Source organism: Hypanus sabinus, chromosome 27 (genome assembly GCF_030144855.1).
Source record: "Hypanus sabinus isolate sHypSab1 chromosome 27, sHypSab1.hap1, whole genome shotgun sequence".
Taxonomy (NCBI): domain Eukaryota; kingdom Metazoa; phylum Chordata; class Chondrichthyes; order Myliobatiformes; family Dasyatidae; genus Hypanus; species Hypanus sabinus.
Window position 1 is genome coordinate 14,592,180 of NC_082732.1, and position 27,987 is coordinate 14,620,166.

Genomic DNA, 27,987 nt, shown 5'->3' on the forward strand with positions numbered 1-27,987 from the left:
TAAAATTAAGCTTATTCAGTTTAATTGACCTGTCATCCTTAATTCGATTACTGGTGAAATGCTTGCAATTTGTAGCCATCAACATGGTGGTGTGAGAAGGCAAATTATTCCAAAATGGAAGAAGGGAGCAGAGTGTATCATTTCTTTTTATCAGAATTTGAATTATTCTACAGTTTCAAACACATCGAATGAATATTACCATGTAAATGTTTAAGAAAAAGAAATTAAAATTGAAAAGAAATGATGCGACATATAATTTTTTTATTGAATTTTCATATGGTTACAGAAGGGGAAAAAAATTTATCAACCCTTCCCCCCTCCCCCTAACATATCCCTGTAAAAAGAGAAAAAAAGAAAGAAAGAATGCCTGGATATCGGAAGATCCCCACATGCTCCATGGAGTTCATAATAGCTTTAGTGTGAATATATATATATATTATTTATTTATTCCCCCCCCCCCCAAATAACCAATAATTTTATCTTCTGAGCACCTATATATTTAATCCTATCTCTTGTAAACAAGGGCGCCGAATTTTCAGAAATATTTCGTTTTTATCTCTTAAATTATTGTTTTTTTATTGGTTTTTTTATGCATTTTCTACACTACAAATAACAAAAAAACCCCAAACCAAAATAAAAAATTAATACAGTGCAAAAATAAACATAAAATAATAATATAATACAAAAAAGATAATTGAGAAAGCACCCAAATTGAAATTATGTAAAGTTAGTATCCTCCCCAAGCCCCACAACAAAAAAAACGCCAGACCAACCACGACACAATATAAAGAATATAAATCAGGACATTAAAACCCCCCCAAAATTGTAAATACACTTGAAAACAGAAGAAAATAATGCCTACTACCAAAAAAAAAGAGCTGACAGTAAAAGACCGGAAAAAAACCCTTAATTAAGAGGAAAGTTATGAAAGTAATAAAAGGTCCCCAGACCTTATGAAACTTTATATCCGAATTAAGAATTGAATAATGAATTTTTTCAAGGTCTAAGCAGGACATAATATTAAGCCATTGAGCGTGCGTGGGCGGGGCAACATCTCTCCATCTAAGGAGGATTAGATGTCTAGCCAGGAGAGAAGCAAAAGATAATATTCGACACTTAGTCGAACTCAAACGTATATCTGTCTCACCCAAAAAACCAAACACAGCAATTAAAGGGTTAGGTTCTAAGTGGTGATTCAGAATACAGGATAAAGTTATAAAAACATCTTTCCAAAATTTCTCTAAGCTAGGACAGGACTAGTACATATGAATAAGAGAAGCCTCGCCCCTTTTGCATTTATCACAAAGAGGACTAGTATTAGGGTAAAATCGAGATAGTTTAGATTTAGACATATGGGCTCTACGAACAATCTTAAACTGTAAAAGGCAATGGCGAGCACAAAGAGAGGTTGAATTAACTGATTTGAGAATCGTCCCAAATCTCATCAGATAAAGAGATATTTAAATCATGCTCCCAAGCCATTCTAATTTTATCCACAGGGGCACGCCGTAAGAATGCTAATTTATCACGAATAAATGATATTAAACCTTTACCCAGTGGATTAATAGAAAGAAATAATTCCATAACATTTTTCTCGGGCATTTCAGGGAAGTTAGGAATTACAGGATTAATAAATTGTCTAATTTGGAGATGCCTAAAAAAAATGAGCATTGGGCAGATTGAACTTAGCAGAGAGCTGTTGAAAAGATGTGAAGTGATTATCGATAAAAAGATCTTCAAAATGTCTAATGCCCTTCCTATACCAATCATGGAATGCTGAATCATACGTAGTAGGTAAAAAAAAAGATGATTATGTAAGATAGGACTAGAAAGGGAAAAACCATAAAAATCATAAAATTTCCTAAACTGAGCCCATATTCGCAAAGTGTGTCTGACAAGAGGATTAACAATTAGTCTGGACAAACTACTAGAGAGTGCAGAGCCAAGAAGTGCAGAAATAGATAAATCTTTAGTGGAATTCAACTCCATTGCCACCCAATTAGGGCACTTGGTTTGGCTATGAAAAAAAGACCAAAAGGTAGTACAACATACGTTAGCTGCCCAATAATATAATTGAAAGTTAGGTAAGGCCATGCCACCCTCTTTTTTAGATTTTTGAACATAAACTTTATTAATTCTAGAACGCTTATACTTCCACAGATATGACAAAATAATAGAGTCTAAGGAATCAAAAAAGGCTTTAGGAATAAAAATTGGGATAGATTGAAATAAATATAAAAATTCAGGGAGAACATACATTTTAACTACATTAATACGACCTACCAAGGACATAGATAGAGGTGACCATTGTGACAGACTCTGTTTTGTAGTATATAAAAGGTCGGCAAAATTTTCACGAAAAAGATCTTTAAACTTCCTCGTAACTGTAATCCCAAGGTAAGTAAATTGATTATGAACTACTTTAAAAGGGAGGTCAGGAAATGCTAATTCTTGTGCTTCTTTATTAATTGGAAAAAGTTCACTCTTATGTAAATTAAGTTTATAGCCAGTTTTCTGGCTAAACTGATGAAGAAGTGAAAACATTGGAGGTAAGGATGTGGACGGATTTGAAAGAAAAAGTAATAAATCATCAGCATAAAGAGAAACTTTATGCTCAACATCTCCCCCCCCCCCAAATCCCGGTCAGTTCAGGACAGCTTTGGAATGCTATCGCCAGAGGTTCTATAGCCAAATCAAAGAGAAAGGGACTTAAAGGGCATCCTTGACGGGTACCACGTTTGAGGTTAAATAACTGGGATTGCTGAAAATTAGTCAAAACAGAGGCGGTAGATACAGCAATTTGATCCAAGAGATAAAACTTTGACCAAAGTCAAATTTTTCTAAAACTGCAGTTCCACTCTATACGATCAAATGCTTTCTCCGTATCAAGAGAAACAACGCATTCAGGAATCCCAGTTGAAGGTGAATATAAAATAATAAATGCCGAATATTAAAAAAAGGAAGACAGTTTTTAATAAAACCAGTTTGATCATCAGAAGTAATAGAGGGAATAACTGTTTCTAATCTATGAGCCAAAACTTTGGCCAAGATTTTAACATCAACATTAAGCAAAGAAATTGGCCTGTACAAGGAACACTCTGTTGGGTCTTTACCCTTTTTTAATAAAAGAATAATAGATGCCTCATTAAAAGAGGGTGGCAATTTACCATAATTAAACGAGTCAGATAGTACTGAGAGTAACTGAGGAGAAAGAAGTGAAGAGAATGATTTATAAAATTCTACGGGGAACCCATCAGGTCCAGGAGATTTTCCTGAAGACAATGCAGAAATTGCAAAAGATATTTCTTCTAATGATATAGGCTCATTAAGTTTGGCTTTAAAATCAGATGAAAGTGAAGGAATATTCAGATTATTTAAGAAAAGATTAACAGAAATATTCTCATTCAGAGACTCAGAGGAATAGAGCCAAGAGTAAAAATTTTTAAATACGTCATTGATTTCTAAGTGATCCAATGTAAAATCCCCAATCTCCTTCCGGATCTTTGTAATATGTTGTTTAGCTTTAGAACGCCTCAGCTGATTAACTAGAAATTTATCAGATTTGTCACCGTGAATATAAAAGCAACTGTTACTTTCAAGAAGTTGGCGTTCAACAGGTTGAGTAGACAGAAGATCAAATTTAGTTTGAAGCTCTACATGCTTCTTGTATAATTCAGGATTCTTAGTTTGAGCATACAATTGATCTAATTCTTTAATCTGATTAATTAGGTCTAATCGATCTATACGGGACTTTCTATTAAGATTTGCTGTATAGGAGATTATTTGATCACTCAGATATGCTTTCATGGCATCCCAGACAATCTGGGATGACATTTCAGATGATGTATTGGTGTTAAAATAGAAAGTTATCTGATCCTTAATAAATTTTAGAAAATCATCATCCGATAATAAAATCGAGTTAAAATGCCAGTGTTTATTCCTCTGAGGGAGACCAAGAAAGTTTAAAGACAAAGTAATTGGGGCATGATCAGAAATCAGTATACTCTGATAATCACAAGAATAGACAAATGGAATAAGTTGATTATCAAGTAAAAAATAGTCAATTCTAGTGAAGGTATGGTGAACATGTGGAAAAAAGAATCTCTCAGTAGGATGAAGGAAACGCCATATATCTGAGATACCATAATTAGAAAGAAAAGAGTAAATAGCTAAAGCAGATTTAGTAGGTGATCTAGTAACAGAGGACGATCAATCCAAATTAGGATCTAACTAACAATTAGAATTGCCACCCAGTTTAAGAGAATATGAATTTAAATCTGGTAGTGAGGAGAAAAAACCTTCAAAAAAAATTAACATCATCAAAATTGGGAGCATACAGGTTTGCTAGTACAACTTTAGTATTATATAATTTACCAGAAACGATAATAAAATGGCCAATTGTATCAGATATCTTATTATGGAGTTCAAAAGGAATATTTGAATTAATAAGGATGGAAACCACCCCCCCCCCCCCCCCCCCAGCTTTGGCGACAAAGGATGAATGAAAATGCTGACCCACCCACTTTGACAAAAGCCGAGAATTATCAAAACTACGAATATGAGTTTCTTGAAGGAAAGCAATGTCAGCTTTGAGTTGTTTAATATGAGAGAAGACCTTCCTTCTTTTAACAGGATGATTCAATCCCTTTACATTCCAGCTCACAAATTTAAGTGTATTAACCATTATCAATTGTTAGTGCATAGAAGGTAGCAGGCATATAAAAAAATCTAAACAGTACAATAACAGTCTGGGAGCAAAAATGTAAACATAAATCAGTAAAATCAGGACAGAGACATGCCCTGAATAACAAGGGAAAACAAAAGAAATAGTGAGTAGTGCTGGAATTGGAGAACCCACCCCACTCTCGCAACCCAAAACTAGACAGCTACCCAAAAAAGCAGCTAGCTCTACAAAAAATATTAACCCAAAAATGACTTCCAGTTCTGTATCGTTAACAAAGTTTCCGTATATATAATTTAGCAAATAATAGCTAATTTATGCACTAGAGAGCCAAATTACAAATAGGAACAACTTCAACAGAGAAGGTATAAAACTTAATACAAAAAAAATCAGAAAAGAAAACTATAACTAACCTACCCGCGAGAAACTATGAAAGATTGAAAGAAAAAAATTTTTAAAGGGGGGGAAGGGGGAAATTATAAATATAAAGAGAGTACTTATCAGCCGTTTACAGGAAAAAAAGCAAATCTTATACTATAAATCAACCAACAGGGAGGCCTTCAATAAAAAACTCTAAGCCTCCAAAACAAATTAAGATCAATTGTAGTTCTCTGTAGATAAAGTTATACAGAAGTAAATTAAATTACACAGGTAAAATCTAAAAGTCCGCAGGGAAACATTAAACTTAAATCATCTTTTTAGGAAAAATGCACCAAGTCCAGGGAGAGATTAACCAGAGAGAGCCCTTAGAATCTCAATAGTTAATGTCTGAATTACTCAAGTAAAGTCTGAGTTCGGAAAAAAGTGCTTTATTTCGAAAAGTACTTATCAACCATTTTAGAAGGTCAGACCAGTTCCGAAGAAGACAAGATGGCTGGAAGATTTCCAACAAACAACTCAGCCTCCTTCACTGATTTAAACCACTCATATTCAGTAGTAAGCATAATTCGAAGATCGGCTGGATTTCAAAGAGAACGTCTGAATCCATGATCAAAAAGGACTTTCATTACACCTTTAAACTCAGCACACATCTTCAGAACCTGGGGGGCATAATCTTCCACAAAACGAATGTTCGTATTTTGAAAAGCAAAAGTACCTCTGCGGCGTGCCTCCATAATCAAACGGTTTTTCACCTGGTATCGATGAAAGCATAAAATAACTGGCTGTGGATGGGAACCCAAAATTGCGTGAGGAACATAAATCCTGTGAGCCCTTTCTAGCTCAGGTGGAGTAGGAAAAAATTATTTCCCGAAAATCTCACAGAGAAAAGAAGAGAAAAATTCGACGGAAGAGCCCTTTTCGGTGGCCTCCGGCAAACCAAGAATTCATAGATTGCAGGATCCGATTTTCAAGATCCACCATTTTGGAAGTAAGTTTACAGTTCTTCTCCGCTAGTTTGGAGCAGAAAGTTTTGAGATGTTGAACACAGTGTTTTAAATCTTCAGAAGTTAGGTCGATGCGAGATAAATGTTCAGCATGGTCATCCACTCTGGCATTAATCTGATCCAATTTGGAATCCAACTGGTTGATAGAAGTTCTAAATTTAGTTTTAATATCCATTAAAGTATCTTGTCAATGTTGTTCCAAAATAGCGAGAATCTCAGCTGACAGAGCCGTGGAAGTTTCTTTTTTCCCGATTTTAGTACCTTTGGTAGCCATTATGAGATAGATGTATTCGCAGGCGGGTAAAAGAGAACTAATAAAATAACAAACTAAGGTTTAAAAAGGGAGACATATAGTGCAAAGATAGGAAGTATAACAGAGCAAAAGTTTGGAGCAACTAAACAATCGCCATCTTACCGGAAGTCTCATCTCTTAAATTATAAGTAATTTTTTCAAATGGAATGCAGCTAAAAGCTATATCTATTTTCATTTTCTTAATGTATGTTAAAATTCTTTTTCTTTTCACCGGTCCATTAAGCCCATTAACATTTACAGTAAATTAGTCATTATTTTTAACAGGGTTACTCCAGTCTATAGTAATACCTAACTTTTCAACTTTCATAGTACCTTGGGGAATCTTTTTAAATTCTCCATGTTGCTATGTGTCTCTCCCCCCGGATTGTCCAGGCAAAGAAAGAAAGATTAAAGAAAAATAGATTATAAAGAAAAAAATAACAAAATACCCCCCTACTATAATGTTGTGAATAAAAAAAACACAACATTACCCCCCTCTGTTGTACGGGTCATGGCAATCACCATGATTACACATGTGAATCCCGTAGCAATCGATCCGAAGTTCCCCCGTAACATAAAAAAAGTATATATAAGAGAAGAAAAAAATATCACTACTCTCGATTAATATTTCTCAAATTTTTACCTTTCTCCCCCTGTATCATATAATTAAGAATATATTTAAATATTCTTCTGTCTTTAAACATCCATCAACTCCATTCACTGTCCCTTTCTTCATCTTTAATCCATTTCACTTTTAAATCTTTGGCTGTGGTTGGCGAATATTTGGGAGTTCTTGTGCAAATTCTTCCGCATCCCGATAATCAGTAAAAGATCTTTTTCTGTCATTCAAAAAAATTATCAGGGTTGCCAGGTGGCGCGATATAAATTTATAACCCTTTTCCCATAAAACTTTTTTCGCTAGGTTAAATTCCTTCTTTCTCTTTAAAAGGTCAAAACTTATATCAGGATAGAAAAGAACTATTTTCCCTTCTATCATCAATGGCCCATTTCTTTTTCTGGCACGTTGGGCAGCCGCCTTCAGGATCTTTTCTTTATCTTGATATCTTAAGCATTTTATCAAGATTGATCGTGGGTTTTGATCAACTTGAGGTCTTGATCTTAAGGCTCTGTGAGCCCTTTCAATTTCAATTAACTGAGTTACTTCTTCCATTTCCAAAATTTCCGGAATCCATTTTTGAAAAAAATTTATTGGATCCTCTCCCCCTATACCTTCTTTAAGTCCAACAATCTTAATATTATTTCATCTGTTAAAATTTTCAAGTACATCCACTTTTTCCAACAACTTTTTTCTTTCTGATGTCCAGGCAGAAATGTTATCTTCCATTTTCTTCACTCTATCAATGGTGTCTCCTGTTATTTCTTCCGTTTCAAATTTTCTTGTTCATTTTGTCCTGCTTTTCATTATTTTATCAAAAATAATCTTCATATTTTTAATATCTTTTTTTATTACTTTTAATGCTTTTAATCATGCATTATTTGCACCAAAGATTTTTTTATGTCTCCAATATCACCTCCAACCTGTTGCTCTTCTTTGTTTGTCTCTTCATCTTCGTCTGATTTATCCAGAGAATCTGATTCCACCTCATATTCACTTTCACTTTCAGTTCCGATCATAGCTGGGATTTGTAGTTTAGGTTGCTCGTGTTTGCGCATGCCCCTTCTTTCACGCATGCACAATTCCTGTTGCTCTTTTTTTTTGGAAACGGTTGATGTTGCCGCAGTTTCCTGTTCTGTATTGCCGGAGGTAAAATGCACTTGAGCCCGAGGCTCTTTCATGGCTGCCGGCCTTGATTCTTTTCCAACTTGTGTTGTCTTCAAATTAGTAGTTTTCTTCTGTTTCTGTTTAGGAGACATATCTTAATACAATCCTGAGTAGTTTATAAGTAATTTTTAAAAAGTATTTACTAACTTTTCTTCACTTAAACATTATTTTACTGTTTTTTTACGGGAAAGCTGGATTTCCACATCTTGATCCTACGTCATCACGTGACGTCCCCCTGATGCCACATATAAAAGGATCAATGCACGTCTGATTCGTCATTTCAAAGTTCCAAAGATTACTAGGGGTAAAAATCTGAAGCTTGGCACCTTTTACACTGCTGGGCCAGAGAAGCATCAGGAATAGAATCAGAATCAGGTTGGTCACATTGCTTGGTGCAATACACACAATATTCAAATATCTAGGGAAGAGACAATAGCAGACTGACTGGATTCTATTGTTAACACGAAAAATGTGTTTTTATGCCGCATCTTTAATAATTCCAAAACATTTTTAGAGATATTATTTCACACAGCACATACCAGATGTAACAGAATCTGAACCAGGTTTATTATCACCGGCATGTGACATGAAATTTGTTAACTTAGCAGCAGCAGTTCAATGCAATACATAATCTAGCACAGAAGAAAAAAATCAATAAAATAAAAATAATAATAAATAAACAAGTAAATCAATTACGTATATTGAATAGATTTTTTTAAAAACGTGCAAAAACGGAAACACTGTACTGTTGGCCCTCCTTATCCGCAGATTCAGCATGCGCGGATTCAACCAACTGCAGATCGGGTAAACCCAGAAGTTGAGCTTTGTTCGCATCGCATCTCATTCGTTTGCTAATTGTGTTGTGAGCGAGAGGAAGGAGTTTAAGGCTAGTAAGGGATGGCTAGCTAGCTATGTAAAGTGCTACAGCCTCAAGAAATTAAAGTTCACTGGAGAATTGGCATCAGCGTTCCCAGAAGAGCTACGATGGTAGCATTTGTACTGAATGTGTACAGACTTTTTTCCTTGTCATTATTCGCTAAACAACGCAGTATAACAACTATTTACATTGTATTAGGTATTATAGGTAATCTAGAGATGATTTAAAGTATATGGGTGGATGTGCGTAGGTTATATGCAAATACTACACTATTTTGTATAAGGGACTTGAGCATTCGCTTTTTTTTGTATCAGCGGGGTGTCCCGGAACCAATCCCCTGCGGATAAGGAGGGCCAACTGTATATTTAAAAAAAATGAGGTAGTGTCCAGCGATTCAATGTTCATTTAGGAATCAGAGGAACATTCAGAGGGGAAGAAGCTGTTGCTGAATCGCTGAGTATGTGACTTCAGGCTTCTGTACCTCCTACCTGATAGTAACAGTGAGAAAAGAGCTTGTCTTGGATGCTGGAGGTCCTTAATGAACGCTGCTCCTCTGAGACACCACTCCCTAAAGATATCCAGGGTACTTTGTAGGCTAGTACCCAAGATGGAGCTGTTTAGATTTACAACTTCCTGCAGATTCTTTTGGTCCTGTGCAGTAGCCCCTTCATACCGGACAATGATGCATAGAAGTTTTTGAGTGTATTTGTTGACATGCCAAATATCTTCAAACTCCTCATAAAGTATAGCCGCTGTCTTGCCTTCTTTATAACTACAGTTACATGCAAAAGTTTGGGCACCCCGGTCAAAATTTCTGTAACTGAATAGCTAAGTGAGTAAAAGATGACCTGATTTCTAAAAGGCATAAGGTTAAAGGTGACACATTTCTTTAATATTTTAAGCAAGATTACGTTTTTATTTCCATCTTTTACAGTTTCAAAATAACAAAAAAGGAAAAGGGGCCCAAGGCAAAAGTTTGGGCACCCTGCATGGTCAGTACTTAGTAACACCCCCTTTGGCAAGTATCACAGCTTGTAAGTGCTTTCTGGAGCCAGTTAAGAGTCTTTCAATTCTTGTTTGGGGGATTTTTCACCCATTCTTCCTTGCCAAAAGGCTTCTAGTTCTGTGAGATTCTTGGGCTGTCTGCAATGCACTGCTCATGAGGTCTATCCACAGATTTTCGATGATTAGGTTGGGGGAACTGTGAGTGCCATGGCAAAATCTTCAGCTTGCTCCTCTTGAGGTAGTCCATTGTGGATTTTCAGGTGTGTTTAGTTTCATTGTCCATTTGTAGAAGCCATCCTCTTTTCACCTTCAGCTTTTTTTTTAAACAGATGGTATGATATTTGCTTCCAGTATCTAGAGGGAATTCCTCCCTCTGTCAGTGAAATGTTCCCCGTGCTACTGGCTGCAACACAAGCCCAATGCATGGTTGATCCACACCCATGCTTAAACAGTTGGAGAGGTGTTCTTTTCATGAAATTCTGCACCCTTTTTTCTCCAAACATACCTTTGCTCATTCTATTCTAACTTCATCAGTCCACAGGACTTGTTTCCAAAATGCATCAGGCTTGTTTAGATGTTCCTTTGCAAACTTCTGACGCTGAATTTGGTGGTGAGGATGCAGGAAAGGTTTTCTTCTGATGACTCTTCCACAAAGGTCATATTTGTGCAGGTGTCGCTGCACAGTAGAACAATGCACCACCATTCCAGAGACTGCTAAATCTTCCTGAAGGTCTTTTGCAGTCAAACAGTGGTTTTGATTTACCTTTCTAGCAATCCTTCGAGCAGTTCTCTTGGAATGTTTTCTTGGTCTTCCATCATTCTTGACCTCCATCATTCCTGTTAACTGCCATTTCTTAATTACATTACGAACTGAGGAAATGGCAACCTGAAAACTCTTTGCTGTCTTCTTATAGTCTTCTCCTGCTTTGTGGGCATCATTTATTTTAATTTTCAAAGAGCTAGGCAGCTGGTTAGAGGATCCCGTGGCTGCTGATTGTTGGAAGAAGGTTTGAGGAGTCAGGGTATTTATGAAGCTTTGAAATTTGCATCACCTGGCTTTTCCTAACAATGACTGTGAACAAGCCATAGCCCTAACAAGCTAATTAAGGTCTGAGACCTTGGTAAAAGTTATCTGAGAGCTCAAATCTCTTGGGGTGCCCAAACTTTTGCATGGTGCTGCTTTCCTTCTTTTCACTCTAAAATTGTACAAAGGAAAAATAATACACTAATCTTGCTTAAAATGTTGAAAAGAATGTTTCGTTTTTAACTGTGACTTTTGGAGATCAATTGCTCTTCTACTCACTCAACTGTTCACAGTAACAGATTTTGACCATGAGTGCCCAAACTTTTGCATACCACTGTATATGTTTCTCTGGCAGCCGTGGGGGGGGGGGGGGGGGGGGAATGTGTCATAAAGGGCTGAGGCCCTGCATTAAGAACTTCACAGCAAAGTTGTGACAGCTGAAGGAAATTGGGCATGCTTCTGTTAGGACTAAGGCCATTGCTACATGAGGAAATAATGATGAAATAGATGGGTGTTCCATTGATATAATCTGGTTCCATATATCTGATTAAATGATTTAAAATGGCGTAGTCTATGAGTGGGACTTATGTTAATATTCATCTTATTTTCTTCTTGCAGTGGAGATAAGGTAACGTTAACCCAACTGAACAGTGAAGATAAACTTGTGATTTTTTTTTTGTGCAAAGAACTGGGAGATTCCTGTTAGGGTTTCCAATTTATCAAAGTCTGGTTTGCAGAGACACATGAATACTTCAGCATTACAGTCTTAAGAGAAAAATGTGTAGAAAATACTGTGGTCCTGTTTTAAGCCTTCACTTCATAAAATACGTTGAGTCTTTGAATAAAGCTATGGCTTTGTACATTGAAAGGAAAAATTGTGCTATCTGGCAGACATGGTGACCTGCTCGCCCTGTGTGGTTTACACATATTTCAACCGACATTCTGTCTGCATCTCAGTTCCACAAGGAGCTGCTCACTGCACAGATTGTGACTAACAGAAGCCTTCTTGTTCTTCCAATTTTCTTAGCCCTGGAAACTTCATCTCATGGGAAAAGACGGCTGTAAAATGAACTCCCGCAGAATGCAGACATTACAGAGGACCCAACAACTCCAAGGTAAAATACTTTTTATAAATCAAAGCCATTTTAAGAGCTGCATTTTAAATTATTCAATTTAATCACATGCATTGAAGCAAAATTCATATTTCTACACAAACAGAATAATTTGTTCAATCTAGGTATTTTTTGGTATTGGTGATGGAGGCATTTTTTTTTCCTAGATGGTCTGTGCAAAGATTACATGTAATCATTTTGTCTTTCAGCCCAATGTAGAGAAAGAAGAGATGGTCAGACTGGTCAATGTGTAGTTATCTCCTCTTTTTATGCATTTCTCCCTCGAATCTAAATTTTGAAAACTGGTGGATTTACCCTCCCACTATTTCAAAGGCAAAGATACAGAAAAATAGAAAACTTACAGCATAATACAGGCCCTTCGGCCCACAAAGTTATGCCAAACATGTCCCTACCCTAGAAATTATTAGGCTTACCTGTAGCTCTCTATTTTTCTAAGCTCCATGTATCTATCCAAAAGTCTCCTAAAAGACCCTATGGTATCCGTCTCCTCCATCATTGCCGGCAGCCCATTCCATGGACTCACCACTCTGAGTAAAAAAAACTTACTCCTGACATCTCCTCTGTACCTACTCCCCAGCACCTTAAACTTGTGTCCTCTTGTGGCAGCCATTTCAGCCCTGGGGGAAAAGCCTCTGACTATGCACACAATCAATGCCTCTCATCATCTTATACACCTCTGTCAGGTCACCTCTCATCCTCCGTCGCTCAAAGGAGAAAAGGCTGAGTTCACTCAACCTATTCTCATAAGGCATGCTCCCCAATACAGACAACTTCCTTGTAAATCTCCTCTGCACCCTTTCTATGGCTTCCACATCTTTCCTGTAGAGAGGCAACCAGAACTGAGCACATTCCTCCAAGGGGGGTCTGACCAATATATAGCTGCAACATTACCTCTCGGCTCCTAAGTATATCTGCAAAGTGCAAAAGCTTTAACCAAAAGCCTTTCAATATCATTTCAACCTTCACACCTGAGTGACACTTATGAACTATTTTTACACACTTGACTCATTTCTGTCACCACATGTTTTCTCATTCTAATTTCTTTTACTGGCGTTATTACTGTTTTTGGCAATGTTTAACTGGCAGTGCACAAAATATGATCGTGCTCCATTGAATTCAGGCAGTGAAAGTGTCCCACCTTTCTAATGCCCTTCATGTCCCACTCACTGCTGATCCAATAGGTCAGCAAACATCATTCCTTCCTCTTCAAGGCATTCAGTGGAGGGCTATTTGAAGATGTGTGAAAAACAACTCAACCTTTGATGGCAGAATTTACCTTTTAAGGTTCCATTAATAAGCCAACTTAGTCTATCAATTTGTCTTAATTACAGTTTCAGGATTCACTTATTCCTATTTCTGTTATCTTGGATATCTTCCATATCCCGCACATTTGCCTTCACCCCATGCTCCCACCAGTACACCTGGGATAGGGTTCATCATGTCTTCACTTACCACCCCACCAGCCTCTGCATCCAGCACGTACAATGGCTATAAAATGTATTCACCCCCCTTGGAAGTTTTCATGTTTTATTGTTTTCCAACATTGAATCACAGTGGATTTAATTTGGCTTTTTTTGGCACTGATCAAGAGAAAAAGACTCTTTCATGTCAAAGTGAAAAGAGATCTCTACAAAGTGATCTAAATTCATTACAAATGTAAAACACAAAATAATTAATTGCGTAAGTATGCACCCTCTTTAATATGACACACCCAATCATCACTGGTGCAGCCAATGGGTTTTAGAAGTCACATTATTAGTTAAACGGAGATCACCTGTGTGCAGTCAAGGTGTTTCAATTGATTGTAGTAGAAATACACCAGTATCTGGAAGGCCCAACTGCTGGTGAGTCAGTACTGTGGCAAAAACTACACCATGAAGACAAAAGGTGATTGAAAACTGCAAGTCAGGAGATGGATAGAAGAAAATTTACAGTTCACTGAATATCTCCTGGAGTACAGTCAAATCAATCATCAGGAAATGGAAAGAATGTGGCACAGATATACATCTGCCAAGGGCATGCCATCCTCAAAAACTTGAACTGTACAAGAATGACTTCAGATGACAACTCTGGAGGAGTTACAAGCTTCAGTGGCTGAGATGGGAGAGACTGCACATGCAACAACTGTTGCCTGGGTGCTTCATCAGTCACAGCTTTATGGGAGAGTGGCAAAGAGAAAGCCACTGTTGGAAAAAAAAACTCGCATGAAATCTCAACTAAAGTGTGCCAGGGGATATGCGGGTGACTCTGAAATCAGCTGGAAGAAAGGTCTATGGCAGGCATGGGCAAACTACGGCCATATGCGGCCGTACGGCCATGCGGCAAACTACGGCCATATACGGCCCGTTAAGCTTTTTAATCCGGCCCGCAGAACTTGATGAAATTATATTAATAAACCTTGTTAACGTTTTTTCCCCGCAATTCTGGCGTTTTCCCAATAGATGACGCATTCTATATACATTGACCTTTGTTGAGGTGCAGCGTATTACTCCACATTTGCGCTTTACTCTTTGTTCGGCTCGACCTATTTGTGTGAACAGGCGTTCAGCATCATGAACATCAACAAAGCCAGCCACAGATTCAAGTTAACTGACCAACACCTCAGATCCATCCTGAGAATCGCCACAACAAAACTAAATCCAGACTTTGATGCGCTGGCTAAAAAGGGAGACCAACAACACTGTTCCCACTGAAATTAAAAATAAGTTTTTTCATTGTGTTATGTAAAAAATGCATTTGAAAATATTTTTTTCAATAAGCCTTACATGTTACATGTCATTTCTGTTAAGTGATGGACATGAGTAGTGCGCAGGTGCACGTACGTTCTCAAAATAAAAAAAATGCGCTCCAGATCAAATAACGCGCTCTGCATACTGGCGCGCTGTCACTGTTCTGTCTTTGTGCTGGTCGTTGTTGAGTTTTGGCATGGGACAATTGAATAAGAAGGAGCAGGACAAGTAGACCTGCATCTCCTACCGTTTTTGAAATAAAGACAGTCAGGAGGAGAGTGATGATGATAATATCTTGAAGGATAACAGAATTTTCAGTGCTTTAAAATAATAACTGTTACTATTAAAAAAAAGCTGTATTTTATTCATTTAATTTTCAGTGTTTTAAAATTCATTTCAATAAATAGCTAAATACCATGGGACTTCAAAGACAGATATTTTGTTGTAATGCATTTGTTCATTTTCATTTGAAATTAAAGCACATGTTTTCTACATATCCCATGCTATTTTATTTTCTCTTATGAGGTGTATTACCAAAACACTCCGTCCATCTGCTCCTGGTCCGGCCCTCCTGTCAAGTTTTAGAACCCTTTGTGGCCCACAAGTCAAAAAGTTTGCCCACCCCTGGGCTATGGTCTGATGAAACCAAAATTGAGTTTTTTAGCCATCAGACTAAATGTTATGTTTGGCGAAGGCCAAACACTGCACATAATCAAAAACAGCCCGTCCCTACCGTGAAGCACGGTGATGGCTGCTTCATGCTGTGGAGATGCTTCACTGCAGCACACCCTGGAAGGCTTGTGAAGGAAGAGGGTAAAATGAATGCAGGGAAATCCTGGAGGAAAACCTGATGCGGCCTGCAAGAGAACTGTGACTTGGGAGATTTGTTTTCCAGCAAGACAGTTACCCAAGCATAAAGCCAAAGCTACACAGAAATTGCTTAAAAACAACAAAGTTAATATCCTGGAGTGGCCAAGTCAGATTCCAGACATCAATCCAGTTGAGAATTTGTGGCTGGACTTGAAAAGGGCTGTTCAATTATGATCCCCATGCAATCTGACAGAGCTTGAGCAGTTTTGTAAAGAAGATTGAGGAAAAATTACAGTGTCCAGATGTACAAAGCTGGTGGAGACCTATCCATACAGACTCAAGGCTATAATTGCTGCCAAAGGTTCATCTACTAAATACTGACTTAAAGGGGGTGAATAGTTATACAATCCATTATTTTGTGTTTTATATTTGTAATTAATCTAGATCACGTTGTAGAGATCTGTTTTCACTTCGACAGTGTCAAGAGTTGTCTTTTGATCAGTGTCAAAAAAAGCCAGATTAAATCCTAATTCAATGTTGTAAAACAATAAAACACAAAAACTTGGGGGGGGGGGGGGTGAGTACTATTAAAAGGCACTGTAATTGGTGGGATTCCACCAACAAGCACATCTTTTCCTACCTGCGTTCCCCCTCAACTTTCCATGGGGATCGGACTCCCTTGTCAACTCGTCCCTCACCATTGATTTCCCTCCTGCTACTTATCCTTACAAGCAAAACAAGTGCCTCACCTGCCCCTATACCTCATCCTTCACTACCATTCAGGGCCCCAAACATTCTTACCAGGTGAGGTGACATTTCACCTGCAAGTCTGTTGGTGTCATCTACTGTATGCTGTGCTCCTAGTGTGTGGTCTCCTGTATATTGATGAAACAGGGCATAGATTCAGAGAGCACTTTGCTGAGTGCCTTCACTCCGTCCGCCACAAAAAGTGGGATCTCCCAGTGGCCACACATTTCATTTCTACTTCCCATTCCCATTCTGATTTGTCAGTCCACGGCCTTCTCTGCTACTGTGATGAGGCCATATTTAGGTTGCTGGAGTTCTGTTATGTTCTTATGTTCTGTTTGGGTAGCCTCCAACCTGATGGCATGAACATTGATTTCTCTAACTTCCGGTAATTGCCCTTCCCCTTCTGACCCCTTTCACCACTCCCCATTCCTGTTTCCCCTTCTCACCTTTTCTCCTTACCTGCCCATCACTCCCTCTGGTGCTCCTTCCCCTTTCCCCTTCTCCAGCCCCTTTTCTCTTCCAGCAATCAACTTCCCAGCTCTTTACTCTCTCCCAGTTTCACCTGTCACCTTGTACTATTTCCTCCCCACCAACTTTCTTGCTCTGACTCCTCCCCCCCTCCCCCCTTCCAGTCCTGATGGAGGATCTCAGCCCAAAACATCAACTGTTAACTTTTTCCTAAAGATGCAGCCTGGCCTGCTCAATTCCTCCAGCATTTTGTGTGTGTTGCTCAATTCCAAGTGGTCTTTCTTTCTTGTCCCTCCTCTTCAAAAATCTGCAAAATGTCAATCATTTGTTTGCCAACTTTTAAGTATTGAATTAGTTCTTTCCTGTGTCATTGACGAGTAGCTGCTTATCTAGTATCCCATTCTTAAAAAGAAAGTATGTTACTATTATCCATCTGGTAACAAAGTAGATCTACATTAAACCCACCAAAACAATACACTTGCTGGTAATGTGAAGTCTCAACAGTAATGGCCATTTACATCTCTAAAAGCTAGTTTTGATGATACAAAAACGTTGAAATATAAATATTTTGCTCATACTCAGCCACCAAATTTTGCTTTCCTTTGCTTTTGGCCTTGGGTGCCAGTAAATACTGCTCAGGAAACTTTTTTTTAAAATCACAGACTTAGAAAGTATTCATGAATGGTGTTACTATTTGGGCCTTAGCAAGAATTGCCTAATGAAATCATGAGCCTACTTCCACCCTACAAATTAATTCATTAACACTTTCTACCTAAGTAGTAATTTCCACTTGTTTGTACAACCTCCTGTAGATGAAATTTCAATTCAGCAGTCTTCATATAAGGTTTTGGGATTGCGTACTAGATTTGAACCGCAGAAAACATCATCTTAACCAGGGACTCAACATTTTTCAGAAACCAAGGTTCCCTAAACTTGCTAAGCCTTGCCATTTATCCTGACAGGAACATACAGACTCTGTATCCTCAATATTTCACTTTTGAAGGCCTCCTATTTACTCGGCATGTCTTTGCCAGAAACAACTTGCCCCAATCTGCACTTGCCAGATTATTTCTGATGCCATTAACATTGGCCCTCCTTCAATTTAAAATCTCAAACTGGGAACCAGACCTGTCCTTCTCCATAATTATCTTGAAACTAATGGAATTATCATCACAAGATTGAAAGTATTTCCCTACAGACACTCCGTCAGCTGCCCTGTCTAATGTGCTGATCCATATTTTAAGCTCATCCACCTTACCTACAATACTCCTTGCATTGAAGTAGATGAAACCCAGAACATTATTTCCACCATTCTTAACCTTTAGATTCCTGTCTTTGTATCTTGGCGTGACAACATCTTTCCCTACATCCACTCAACTATCTGTCCTAACTCTGATTCCCATACTCCTGCAACTCTAATTTAAACCCTCCAAAGTAGCACCTTCCCACAAGGATATTAATTCCCCCTCTAGTTGAGGTCCAAACCATCCTGTCTGTACAGGTCCCACATTTCCTTGAAGTGAGCCAAACAAGTCAAAAATCTGAAACCCTTACTCTTGCACCATCTCCTTAGCCGCATGTTAAACAGTGTTATCTTCCTATTTCTGGCCTCAGTAGCACATGGTATGGGTAGCAAACCTGAGTTCACAACCCTGGAGGTCCTGTCCTTTAACTTATCACCTAACTCAGTTTGCAGGACCTCATCTCGCTTCCTGCCACTGTCATTGGCACCAATGTGGACCACAACCTCTGGCCGCTCACCCTTCCACTTAAGAATGCTGTCAACTCAGATGTTCCTGACCATGGCGGGACCATGGTTCTCATCCACAGAACCACTGGTCCAGTGAATCCCCTATTACTACTACTTGCCTCTTCTCTCCCCTTCTGAATCATAGAGCCAGACTCAGTGCCAGAGATCTCACCGCTGTGGCTTTCCTCTGCTAGTTCATTTCTTCCCCCCCCCCCCCCCAACAGATCCAAAATGGTATACTTGTTATTGAGGTGGGCAGCCACAGGGGTGCCCTGTACTATCTGCCTATTCTCCTAGAGGTCACCCAGTTATCTGTATCCTGCACCTTGAGTGTTATATCTCCCTCTATTGCCTATCAATTAACCCCTCAACCTCCCAAATGGCCTGGAGTTCATCCAGCTCCAGTTCCAATTTCCAAATATGGTCTAAAGAAGCTGCAGCTAGATGCACCTTTTGCAGGTGTAATTATCTGGACCACTGGCAGTCTTTCCCACATTCGGCATGAGCATTCCACTATCTTGCCTGGCATTTCCACTACTCTAATTGCGCAAAAAGAAGGGAAGAGACAAACTTGCTAGAAACCTATCTTAACCTGTGCCTCTTTTTGTGAAACCGTTTGAGCCAATGCCTCAAGCTCTCCACTCCAACTCTGTCCACACCAACAATGGCCGTTCTGTTTAAAGCCTCACTTCTATTTATTGGTCCTTCTCAAATGTGGAATAACTGTATGATCTCAAGACTGACAGATGTCCCTACTGTTCTACTCACTTTTTCAAAAATCACTATCAAAATCTACAAGCCATCAGCTCTGGGAATCTCAAACCCGCCAAATGTTCAGTGTTCAAACTGAGCTATTCAACAAAAGCTATTTTGAGCTATTCCCAAACAGAGAATCTGCAAATGCTGGAAATCCAAGCAACACACAAAATGCTGGAGGAACTCAGAGGGCCAGGCAGCATCTCTGGAAAAGAGTACGGTTGATGTTTCAGGCCGAGACCCAGCAGTCCTGCTGAAGGGTTTTGGCCCAAAATGTCAACTGTGCTCTTTTCCATTGATGCTGCCTGGACTGCTGAGCTTCTCCAGCACTTTTTGTGTGTTGCAAAAATTAATTTGTTGACAAGAATATAGACATTTATTGAAGCAAAGCTGGTATTATTATAATCAGAGAAATAGTGTTTGTTTCCCAGCCCTATTCTTATAAAAATACATTCTCTGAAGAGAGATTAAGTACTTTCCTTTCCAAGTTACTTATACATATTAACTGTGAAGAAGTTTTTTGTTTTTGTTCTGCTTTTAAGCAGTCTTCCTCGTTTCTAACGAATTGGTTTGAGTTGAATCTTCCGTGATGAAAGGATTAAGACTGTTACTAAAATTAGCTCCCAGTTTTTTAAGCTACTATTCTGACTATCAGAATATTATTAGAAGTTCTTAATAGATGTCATTGTGTTTTTTCCCTATACAGCAAAACCAGGAACTACAGCTCCTCCTAGGCCAGGACCTACAGGAATTAAAGGACGTTCTCCAACCAGCAGCAGTAAAATACCTGCTCCAAGAGCAGGATTAAACAAAACCACGAGCAGAACTGCAAATCGTCGTTGAATTCAGTTTGGACAAGGCAGGCAGCAAGCCTAATGAAGCCTCTACATCATCAATTCAAAGCATTTGGGTTTGCGTTGCCATTTGTGAAAGCACACAGGGCTGTAAGATCACAATATAATTAACAAGACTGTTAGCATGAAAGTAAAGAACTCCTGACCTCTGGGAGTCATTTTGAAGTTCTGACAAAAACCTACTCAGGCAGCACTTAATTCTTTAAAGAACTCCACTGGTACCAAGAAAAAATGGAGTGCAATAAATTTATTTTGTAGCAGACATATGCCTAGGAACCAGAAGCAGAACATTTGGAAAGCAAGTAATCTACTGAATCCTGTTTTAACAGAACTACTTCAATGTGCAATTTACACTTTTTGTTGCCTTCTTTTGACTCACCAATCTTGGCTGAGAATGCAATTATACAGCTGTGGAGTAATCATTTATAGGAGTCCTTAGAGTACATTCTTTTTGGGAAAATAATATATATATATATATATGGAATCATTCCTTTAAATGTTGTGCTTGGTTGAACAGATGGCCAGAGCAACAATTGAATTTGCAGAAGACATATAGTTTGTATGAAGGAATGGATCTGGTCCATTGGCATTTTCAATAAAAATGCCCATGTTTGTCCATAGATCTAAAGTGAGATCCATAAAGTGGGCATCAAAACCCATCCTGCCCAAAGCCTTAAAAATCAGCTGGTGGTTGATGGTCAGATGCTCTGGCTAAATCTATATATAAAAAAACACTGCCAAATCCTTGTGATTCCTTTTGGCCCACATAACTAAATTATTTAAAATGGCAGTTTTTTGGATAAGTCCATGAGTGGCCACAGCAAATCCTTTCTGACGACTCTAAGGGTTTCATATTAACTAAATGTTCGGTTAAGCTTTTGATAACTGTCCTCAATAGTATTGACCTAATGATAATGGATCACTGATTCCAAATGATTTTTAATTTATTGTCATCTTCAGACTTGGGAATAAGGACTATCCAACTGTTATTAATATTAGATGGAATTTTGCCACGTTTTATTCAAGAGGAATTCATTCTGGTTAAAATATTGTTGTCTAATTTGTGAATTCTATTCAGATTAAGGCATTCTGACCAGCCACAGTGTCCCTTTTAACACTTTCAATAATGTTTAAAATCTCAGTTGTGCTAAATTCACGTAAAAGGTTTAAACCCTTATTAGCCTGTTTGAAAGTAAAATTTTTATACAATCACCTAAGAGGCATTGAATCAAACTTATCATGATAAGGAAAAGCAAGTACTCTCATTTACTATAAACATTATCCATGAAGTTGTAGTAAAATTTTTATGCAATAAATCTGCAGCAAATATTTCTACGACCTTTACATGGGAAGTTCAGTCTGAAAGAGATTGAGAAAAGCTTGGCAACAGGACTCTTATTGCAGCTTTTTCATGAATCTGGTGTACAAGTTTGATTGCTTTCACTATATGAATAGGCTCATTTACAGTGAAGTGACTGAACTTTGCTTATGTAAACTCTTGACAAGGAAAACATTGATGATGAAATGTTCATGATGGGATCCATGAAGTAAAATAAAAGACAGTATTTCTAGTTTCATGCATTGATGTTAAATAATTACCTGGGTGGAGCACATAATGAAATGTCAATTGAAAAGAGATGCACTTTTAAACTTCACCTGGTTCTTGATCTGTTTAAGTTTGGACTTTCAGTGAAATACTGGAATGTGTGCAAAACGAAATTGCAAAAAAAGTCCCCGTTAAAATCTGTAATGCCTCAGTGTCTTCATCTGCAATGCACATTTTGTCTTTTAAAGGTGTTAAATACCCCCCATTCCTTCCTGGGTTGTGTTGAATGCAAAAAGTACTTCCTTTTCATCGTGCTATCTGAGGTGTTTGTTCCGATCAAAAGCAAGATTCAGTCCTACAATGTCAAAGTAATAGAAAAGTATTATTCTTATTAAATGTTAGAAGAACAGTAAAAAATTTCAATACTTTGAATAAAATCACCTTGAATCACTGGAGCTAGGTTAACTATCTGACTAGTTTTTTTACAATTTAAAATAACTCAAAATTGCTGTGCACTTGACAGGCATTTTTGATCAAACTTTGCTAAGAGTGTTAATAGAAAAGGATTTTCATTCCTGCTGCTTATGTTGACTATTGCAGTCCTGTGAAGCCTTACTTAGGTGATTAACAACAAAATTGCCAAAGCAGTCTTCAGCATATGACAGTAATTCGACGATTTTATATAATCTGATTTAATTTTGCTTTGTTTCAGATTCATGGTTTCAGAGCATTTAACACAACTGAGTAAAGTTGGTTTTGAGCTTTTTAAATGAATGATGTGTTATTAATTCAGTAATTAGAGATTAAATCAAATATTGTATATTTTTTGCTGATTTGTACGTATCTGTGTCAGATGTTTTGTCTTTATTACAGTTTCCTGTAACATTTAATCTGTCTTCATTAATTCATGTTGGATTTTACGCAATCCTTTAAATAGTTTCCATGAGCCTATACGTTCAGCTTTCCTAAATGTACTGTGCAGCACTACATGCATTGGGATCCTTTCCCTTTAGTTCTTCCCATCCCCACTTGAAAAGTTTTTGGTTGATGGTCTCTGTCCCAGTAATAACTTTTCATGCTGTCCCTGTATAGCAAGTTGTTTTCAAAAGAAAGCATCAAATGAAACAAATCCGAATCTTATCCTTCTGTGTACAGCCTTCCAGAAATGAGTCCCTGCCAGTTCTTGGAGCTAATTGCTAAAATAATCTCTTATGAAAGAAGGGTGAGGCTCCATTATAGAATTTCTGGGTTCACAAGTTATATTTGTTTCATATATGCCTGGAGTGTAGGAGATGTATAAAATTATGATGGGTATAAATATGCAAGCAGGCTTTTTACACTGAGGCTAGGGGAGAAAAAAAAACAGAGGTCATGGGTTCAGGGTGAAGGGGGAAAAGTTTAAAGGGAACATTAGTGGGGGCTTCTTCATGCAGAGAGTGGTGGGTGCGTGGAATAAGCTGCCAGATGAAGTGGTGAATGCGGGCTCACTTTTAATATTTAAGAAAAACTTGGACAGGTATATGGATGAGAGGGGTTTGGAGGGATATGGCCCAGGTGCAGGTCAGTGGAACTCGGCAGAAAAATCGTTTGGCACAGCCAAGAAGGGCCAAAAGGCCTGTTTCTGTGCTGTAATGTTCTATGGTTCTATAGAACATTGCATTTTACTTATGGATGAACTGGCTGTGCTGATCAGTATGAGAACTAGACAATATCCAGGCCTGTATTCATAAACAGGCCTCAGATAAATACAAAGCATATGCTCTTCACTTTTTTAATGTTTAAAGAAAAGTCTGTGAGAATACTGAGGTGCTTAATTCCCATTTCCTGTACTTCTTTGCAGGTGTAAAATGAAACTAAACTTAAAATTAAACCAGCAAGGTAAAGGAAAAAAAGATTTGCACTTTAGTTGTTCAAAGTACTTTGAAATGTATTTCTGTCAGAGTCCCAATCTCTAAGTAAGCCTTGCATGAATAATTTTCTTCCCCATTAAATGCTGAATTTCTTCCAGATCCACCAATCAGGAATATTATCAAACTGTTTAATAGTTCTAAAACAAAAAAAATTAGAGTAGGTCTTCAACATGAAACATGAACCCTGTTTCTCTTTCCATAGTTATTGCTTAATCTGATGGTTTCCAGTGTTTTGTATTAAGGCAGATGGCAAAATCAAGGAATTTTATGAAGGATACTAGTATAGGACTAGAGGTTATGCAAATATGGAGATACTAGATGATAGTATTTTGAAAAGGATGAGAATTGGAAAACCAAGAGCAGGTTTTAATTGGAATCCAGAATAAACTCATTAACACATACTTCATGGGTGGATGCAACCTGATGCAAATTAGCACACAAGCAAAAGTTTTCAATAATCTCAAGTATAGAGGATTAGATGGCAGCTAGGAAGTCATTGGAATTGTTGACTCTTAGAATATTAAAGGCTTGAATTAGTTGAAATTTGGCAGATTTGGGCAATGTCAAATGGAAATATGTAATATTGATGAATTTATAGTCTGAAATTCATTTTTGTGCCAAGATTATAGCTGGTTTCCAGCAGTTACCAAGGAGAGGAATGGTGTTTGTTTTTAATAGGATTGCATTAGTTTTATAGCTGTATGATTGCAAATCATAATTCTCAGTAAAACAAAATTGCATTATTATCTGAAAAAAGATGGCACTCCTTGGGAAATTAAATCATGTTCTTCCCTTGATGAATGCAATGCACCTTACAGCTTCCTGTTATCAGATGCATGCCAATTAAAATGCAATTTCAGCTGCAGAAAACAATCTTCTTTACCAATCAGGAGAGCAAAATGCACAACCTGTGACATTCTCCATTCAGAAACCATTTTGTGGATACTCTGGACACAAGTGGCTTTAAAACTCAATGGTGACTGCTTGCTTGTTCTACAGAATGTTCAGGCTTTGCTTGAAACTAATTGCTAGTGCTTTTTACTAAATACATGGATAAGAAAGGTTTGGAGATTGCCCAAAATCTTGGCAAATGGGAGTAGCTCTGGTAGGCGTGGATAGGTGGGGCCAAATATTAGAAATGTCATCCGTTTTCCATGCTGTATGACTCTGAACTATTAAGTGAATAATGTATGCCCCTGATTAATCCACTAGAGGCACTTCTTAAAAAGGAATTTAAGGCTGTTGATCACAAGCTCAAAAGGGGTTTGAATTTCTGGGAGACGAACCAAGTGCGTGTGGAAAAAATGCCATGTTTACAAGCTCAGTGGTTTCATTTATTAGAGAATGTCTACAGTATACCGCCTGAAATTCTTACTCTTCACAGACATCCACAAAACAGAGGAGAACCCCAAAGAATGAAAGACAAAAATGGTAGAATCCCAAAGCCCCCTTCTCCTTCCCACACACAAGTAGCAGCAAAGGATAAACCTTCCCCACTCCCCTCACTAGTTGCAGCAGGAAGCATCAATGCCCACCTCTTCCACAGCAGGAGGAGAGACCAACAAACAGCTGGCTGTTATGATGTTACAGTCTGCAGTGTTGTTTTTATTCCAAGTTTCTCTGACTTGAGAATTGATAGCAAACTCCACCTTCCTCCCCTACCATCAAGAAAGTGATTGCCCCAATTGCCAAGGCTTGCAGATGCCATACCTGCTGTCACAATGTTCCTGTCTCCCACAGCGCCTCAGCTGCTGGCACCAGTGAGGAATTGAGTCCACAAGGCTGCACCCTGTAGATGGACATCATCCTGGAGATATTGGAAGTGGCCCATTGGTGAGCTCTGGGAATGAGATCCCATTGCCGTGAAGAGCTACAGTTAGAGTGCAGCTGTAGATCATGGACTCCCAACTGAAACCCAGCTACCTTGAAAAGGAGTAAAGAGAAGAAATAAAGCTGTTTTGCTGATGAGCTCAAAGAAATCACCCCCTGCCGCAATCATAGCTCCACCAACCATATACTAGTCAATCCCATCTTAAATCTTGAGGAACGAGGTCTGAAGTGTTGGGTTTCCAAACGTTGTAATTGAGATAATGAGGGTAATCAGCTGATATGGACAACCATCATTATAAAGGTCAAGAATCTAGACACTCTCCCACTACTTACTGTAAGGATCATTATAGGTAGCAAATTTTCTGCGGTGTTAGAAATGTCATTGGAACTGAGCAACCATGTATTTTGATTTCTATGAGAAGGAAGTGACCTTGTGTGTCATGGAGATTTGGCAGCAAAATTCAGGCAGCTCAGAGTTCCCATCAAAAATAATCAATCACTTTGTTTTTATTTGCTCAACATTCAAGATGCACTTGATTACTGCAAAACTTTTCTCATGGTCAGTGTCCATGTTTCCTGGAGGGTCAAGTAACTTAATTGAACTAAACTGCGTGCTAGTGGACTCCTGGTTTGATTGCTATTCTATGTGTTGTCCGCTTGCTTTATGCCATTTGCACAATTTGTTATTTTTTTGCATGTTGGATGAAGTTCTCTTGAACTAGTTGCATGGTGTTTCTTTGTTGCATGGCTGTCTGCGGGAGGATGAATTGCAGAGCTGTATTCTATATGCATACTTTGATAATAAATGTATTTTGAGTCATTCTTCCCGTTGAGCTCACTGAGGGAAGAAGGAGAAGAAAAACTACTGCAAGTCAATATTCATTGACAGAATTACATGGCTGGTATGGAATTAATTATAATGTCGTGAGCCAATTCTGGTAAAGTTTGTAAAAAGATGTATTGTTTCATTTATTCATGTAAAATGCAGTATTTGCAAATAGAACCTCCTTACAAATATATTTACAATTGAATCACTTAGTGCTATCCCTGGTGACTACTTTATAGCTGGTCTAATGAACATGCTTGATTAGTCAGGAATATACTGTATATTGCAATGTGCAAGTTAAGTGTGAAAGTTGCAGGAATAGTAAATTAGCTGATTAATTGCTGGTAGTTAAAGCTTGCTGCTTTGTCACCCTTTACTACATTGTGACCAGATATTCTGTTGTTGTATTGACCTGCTCGGAATCTTCAAAATAAAGGCCTTATTTCTAGCCTCCATCTCTGCAACAAGAACATCCAGGAAAGAATCCCAGAAATGGAATATCTACTCATGTCCACTGCATCATTGTTTCATCTTGGTACTCCACACAACGCACAATAGAATTGTGAAATGGTCTGAAGCAGCACCCATACTTTCAAAGTACTAATCTGTCTTCCAATTAGGCAGAAGTCCACAGTCCTGGTTATTGATCTCAAGCTAAAGGATCTTATACATATTGATTGTGAAGGTACCATCACTTACACAATTTTTTCTCCCATGCAAAACCGCATTTTTCAAAATGTGCTCTTTCACCTCCACTCTTCTCACTATACCTATGAAAAGGTAATTTACTTGTATTTTCAATTTATCTATTTCCTCAATCACAGATTAGGTCCTTGCTTTTTCTTGAATATTACATATTGCATAAGGAAAGCAAATACCCAATCTGCATCTAGTCTTTCTACTGGAGACCACGTTGTGGTATGTGACAATTTTAGAGGCTAAAGCAAGTAAAGTGTCAAAGGGAAAATGGTTCACTGAAAGTGGAGTCACAGCTGAGCAGGGTGGTGAGGAAGGCTTATGCACACTGGCCTTCATATACCAAAGACATCGGATATAGAAGTTAGAAGGCCATTGTACAGTTGTACAGAATGCTGTTGAGGCTGCACTTGGAGTATTGTGTTCAGTTTTAGTTGCTCTGCTATAGGAAAAATGTTATTGAACTGGAAGAAGTGCGGAGAAGATTTACAAGGATGCTACCAGGACTTGAGGGACTAATTTATTGCATTGGTTAGACAAGTTACGACTTTCTTCCATGGAGCATAGACTGAGAGGTGTATAAGGCTTGATGAGTATAGACAGAGTGAATATACTGTTTTCTCCCCAGAGTTGGGGTGTCAAGAATTAGAGGGCATAGACTTAAGGCAAGCAGGGAAAGATTTCAGAGGAACCCACGAGACATGTTTTTTTTACACAAAAGATGGTATCTTTGTGGAATCAGCTTACCAGAGGAGTTTGTTGAAGCAAGTACAATAACAACTTTTAAAAGACAGCTGGACAGGTACAGAGATTTAGAAGCAAATGGGACTGGCTTGGACAGGGCATCATGGTCAACCTGTTTTGTGACTATATTTTGCCTTC

At 38.2% G+C, this 27,987-nt stretch overlaps 1 protein-coding gene across 4 annotated transcripts in view; it reads left to right on the forward strand.

Moving 5' to 3' along the window:
• cep104 (centrosomal protein 104) overlaps positions 1 to 26,784 on the forward strand; it is a 145,448-nt gene extending 118,664 nt beyond the window's left edge. For 3 of the 4 annotated variants that reach the window (XM_059951755.1, XM_059951757.1, XM_059951758.1), the window contains exons 22-23: positions 12,075 to 12,162; positions 20,150 to 26,781. In XM_059951755.1, the coding sequence (XP_059807738.1) occupies positions 12,075 to 12,162; positions 20,150 to 20,286 (225 nt within the window). In that variant the 3' untranslated portion in view covers positions 20,287 to 26,781. Of the gene's footprint in view, positions 1 to 12,074; positions 12,163 to 20,149 lie in introns of all 4 variants that reach the window. The other variant, XM_059951759.1, reaches the window with a different exon arrangement.
• Positions 26,785 to 27,987: the final 1,203 nt, after the last annotated feature.